Source organism: Bison bison, unplaced genomic scaffold, assembly GCF_000754665.1.
Source record: "Bison bison bison isolate TAMUID 2011002044 unplaced genomic scaffold, Bison_UMD1.0 scf7180017864295, whole genome shotgun sequence".
Lineage (NCBI taxonomy): Eukaryota > Metazoa > Chordata > Mammalia > Artiodactyla > Bovidae > Bison > Bison bison.
The window spans coordinates 12,329,415-12,331,697 of NW_011494867.1; the positions used below are offsets into that span (position 1 = coordinate 12,329,415).

The 2,283-nt window shown below is 60.8% G+C and overlaps 1 protein-coding gene across 1 annotated transcript in view; it reads right to left on the reverse strand.

The window, feature by feature from the left end:
* Nucleotides 1-2,283, reverse strand: part of FBXO31 (F-box protein 31) — a 34,582-nt gene that overhangs the window by 3,927 nt on the left and 28,372 nt on the right. The window contains exons 6-8 of the mRNA XM_010850872.1: nucleotides 1,947-2,056; nucleotides 894-1,047; nucleotides 1-30 (exon numbers count right to left, since the gene is read on the reverse strand). Of these exons, the coding sequence (XP_010849174.1) occupies nucleotides 1-30; nucleotides 894-1,047; nucleotides 1,947-2,056 (294 nt within the window). The remainder of the gene's footprint in view (nucleotides 31-893; nucleotides 1,048-1,946; nucleotides 2,057-2,283) is intronic.

The following is a 2,283-nucleotide window of genomic DNA, read 5'->3' on the forward strand; positions in this document are numbered from 1 at the left end:
CTGCTGCCCGGCAGGGATGTTGGGGTCACCCTGTGGAGCCAGTGTGCAGCCGTCAGCAGGCTCAGAGACCGCGCTGAGCTTCCAGCACCAGTCCTGCCTCCGGCCGAGGGCACTTGCTGAGCCCTTCCACTGGTTTGGCAGTGACCCCTTACCAGTCGGAATATCTGATACGTCCTTAAAAAAAACAAAACAGTGCCCAGAGCAGGCAGCCTCCTGTGAAAGGCCTTTGAAGACAGGGAATGACAATACCACGGGTGACCCTGGGAGAGCCCATGGGCACCCCTACACCAAAGACCTGGGGTGGGAGCCACCCTATGTTGACAGCTTAAGCAATGGAGCCTCGAGAGGTCTGTGAACCCTCCCCGGTCAGGCAGGGCCGGCCGGAAATGCCAGCCCAGACTGTGTGCCTGGAACAGGAGACAAGGGGCCCTTTGTCCAGGGCCCCCACTCAGCTCAGCAGCCCTCCAGGCATGCTCCCGAGCTGCTGAGGCCCAGACAGGCTGTGGGGGCCCAAGTGCTAAAGCAGAGGGTCACCCAGGGAGCTCCTGGAGCCCACACCCGGCCTACCCCCATTAAGTCAGAGCCTCTGGAGTGGGGCCAGCATCAGGGTTTTCTCTGCCTCCCCAGGAATCCTGGGAGCCAAGGGCTGTGCAAGGAAGGCTGCCTTGGAAATGTTCAGAATTCCCAGGGGATCATGTGAAAGGTGGGCCCTGAATCAGCAGGTCCGGGTGGGGCCCGAGATGTCAAGTTCCCAGCAAGACCCCTGGGGAAGTGCTGCCACAGTCTGGGGCCTGTTCTGAGTAGCTGGGGCGCAGCCCGAGCCGCCCTACGCCAGGATTATGTGACTGCGTCCACATGGTGCTGGGCCCGGCAGGGCGGCCCCCAGGACCCACCGTGATCTTCGTGCCCCTGGCATGCTTCCCATGGAAGCTGAGCATGACGATCTCCAGGCCGTGGCTGCCATAGGTGCCCTTGAAGAGGCCTGGCCTGATGAGGTCATCCGGGCGGCTGGGTGGGAGGTAGATGCGGCGGTAGGTCAGGCAGTTGCTGCAGGACAGGGGGTGGGGGGGTGGGGGGGAAAGGGCAGCGTGAGAGCACGACTGGCACAGCCCACGGGCGCGGGGTAGAACACAGGGCTCACGCTGTGCTGCACAGGGTGGGCCGCGTTAGGTTCCCCCCAAGGCCAGTGGGAGCAGGGGCACCCCTCCTTCCTGAGCTCCACTCACCCCAATGCATGGGTGCCCACACACCTCACACCTTCTCCAGTACTCAGGGTGGGACTCCTGAGGCCGCCAAGGGGCCAAACAGAGGCAGCAGGAAAGGGTCGGAGGGCAGAGAGCATGACAGAGAACGGGGCGAAAAGGCTGCCCAGGTGGGCATGAGAAAGGGAACATGAGGCTCTAACACACAGGCCAGGCCTGTGAGAACACAACTGGTGGGTGATAGGGGTCAGACAGGCAGAAAACGGAGGGTCAGGAGACAAGGCCTCTAGGCCATAGTAACCAGAAAGAGCAGGACTGTACTCAAAGTACCATAGGAACCATGTTCACAGTACCCAGAAGAGAAGGACTGCATTCACAGCACCCAGAAGAGAGGCACTGCATTCACAGCACCCAGAGGGACTGTGTTCACAGCACCCAGAAGAGGTACTGCATTCACAGCACCCAGAGGGACTGGTTTCATAGCACCCAGAAGAGAGGCACTGCATTCACAGCACCCAGAAGAGAGGCACTGCATTCACAGCACCCAGAGGGACTGTGCTCACAGGACCCAGAAGAGGCACTGTGTTCACAGCACCCAGAGGGACTGTGTTCAGAGCACCCAGGAGAGACACTGTGTTCATAGCACCCAGAAGGACTGTGCTCATAGCACCCAGAAGAGAGGGACTGTGCACACAGCACCTGGGAGGGAGAGACTGCCTGCCCCCAGCCAGGGGCTGCACTCACTCGTACTGACTGGTGTAGATGAACTTCATCAGGATGAGCTCCTGCATGTGCTCGTGGAAAATGTCCTCCAGCGTCCGGCCCCACTCCTCCCTTAGCCACGTGCGGAATTCCTTCCAAGAGAACACAGGTCACAAAACCACCCTGACACAAGGGGGCGGAGAGGCTGCCTGCTGTGATGGTGCGTGGACAGCATGAAGACGGAAGCCGGGCAGGAGGGACGGGACTGTGTGCATTCGTTCTCCCAGCTCCCAGCCTCCCTTCCTGTTGAGGAGCCTGGGGCTCTGGTCCCCACTTTCCCAACTTCAATTGGAAGGACACGTAGGGACCATGGGCGTCC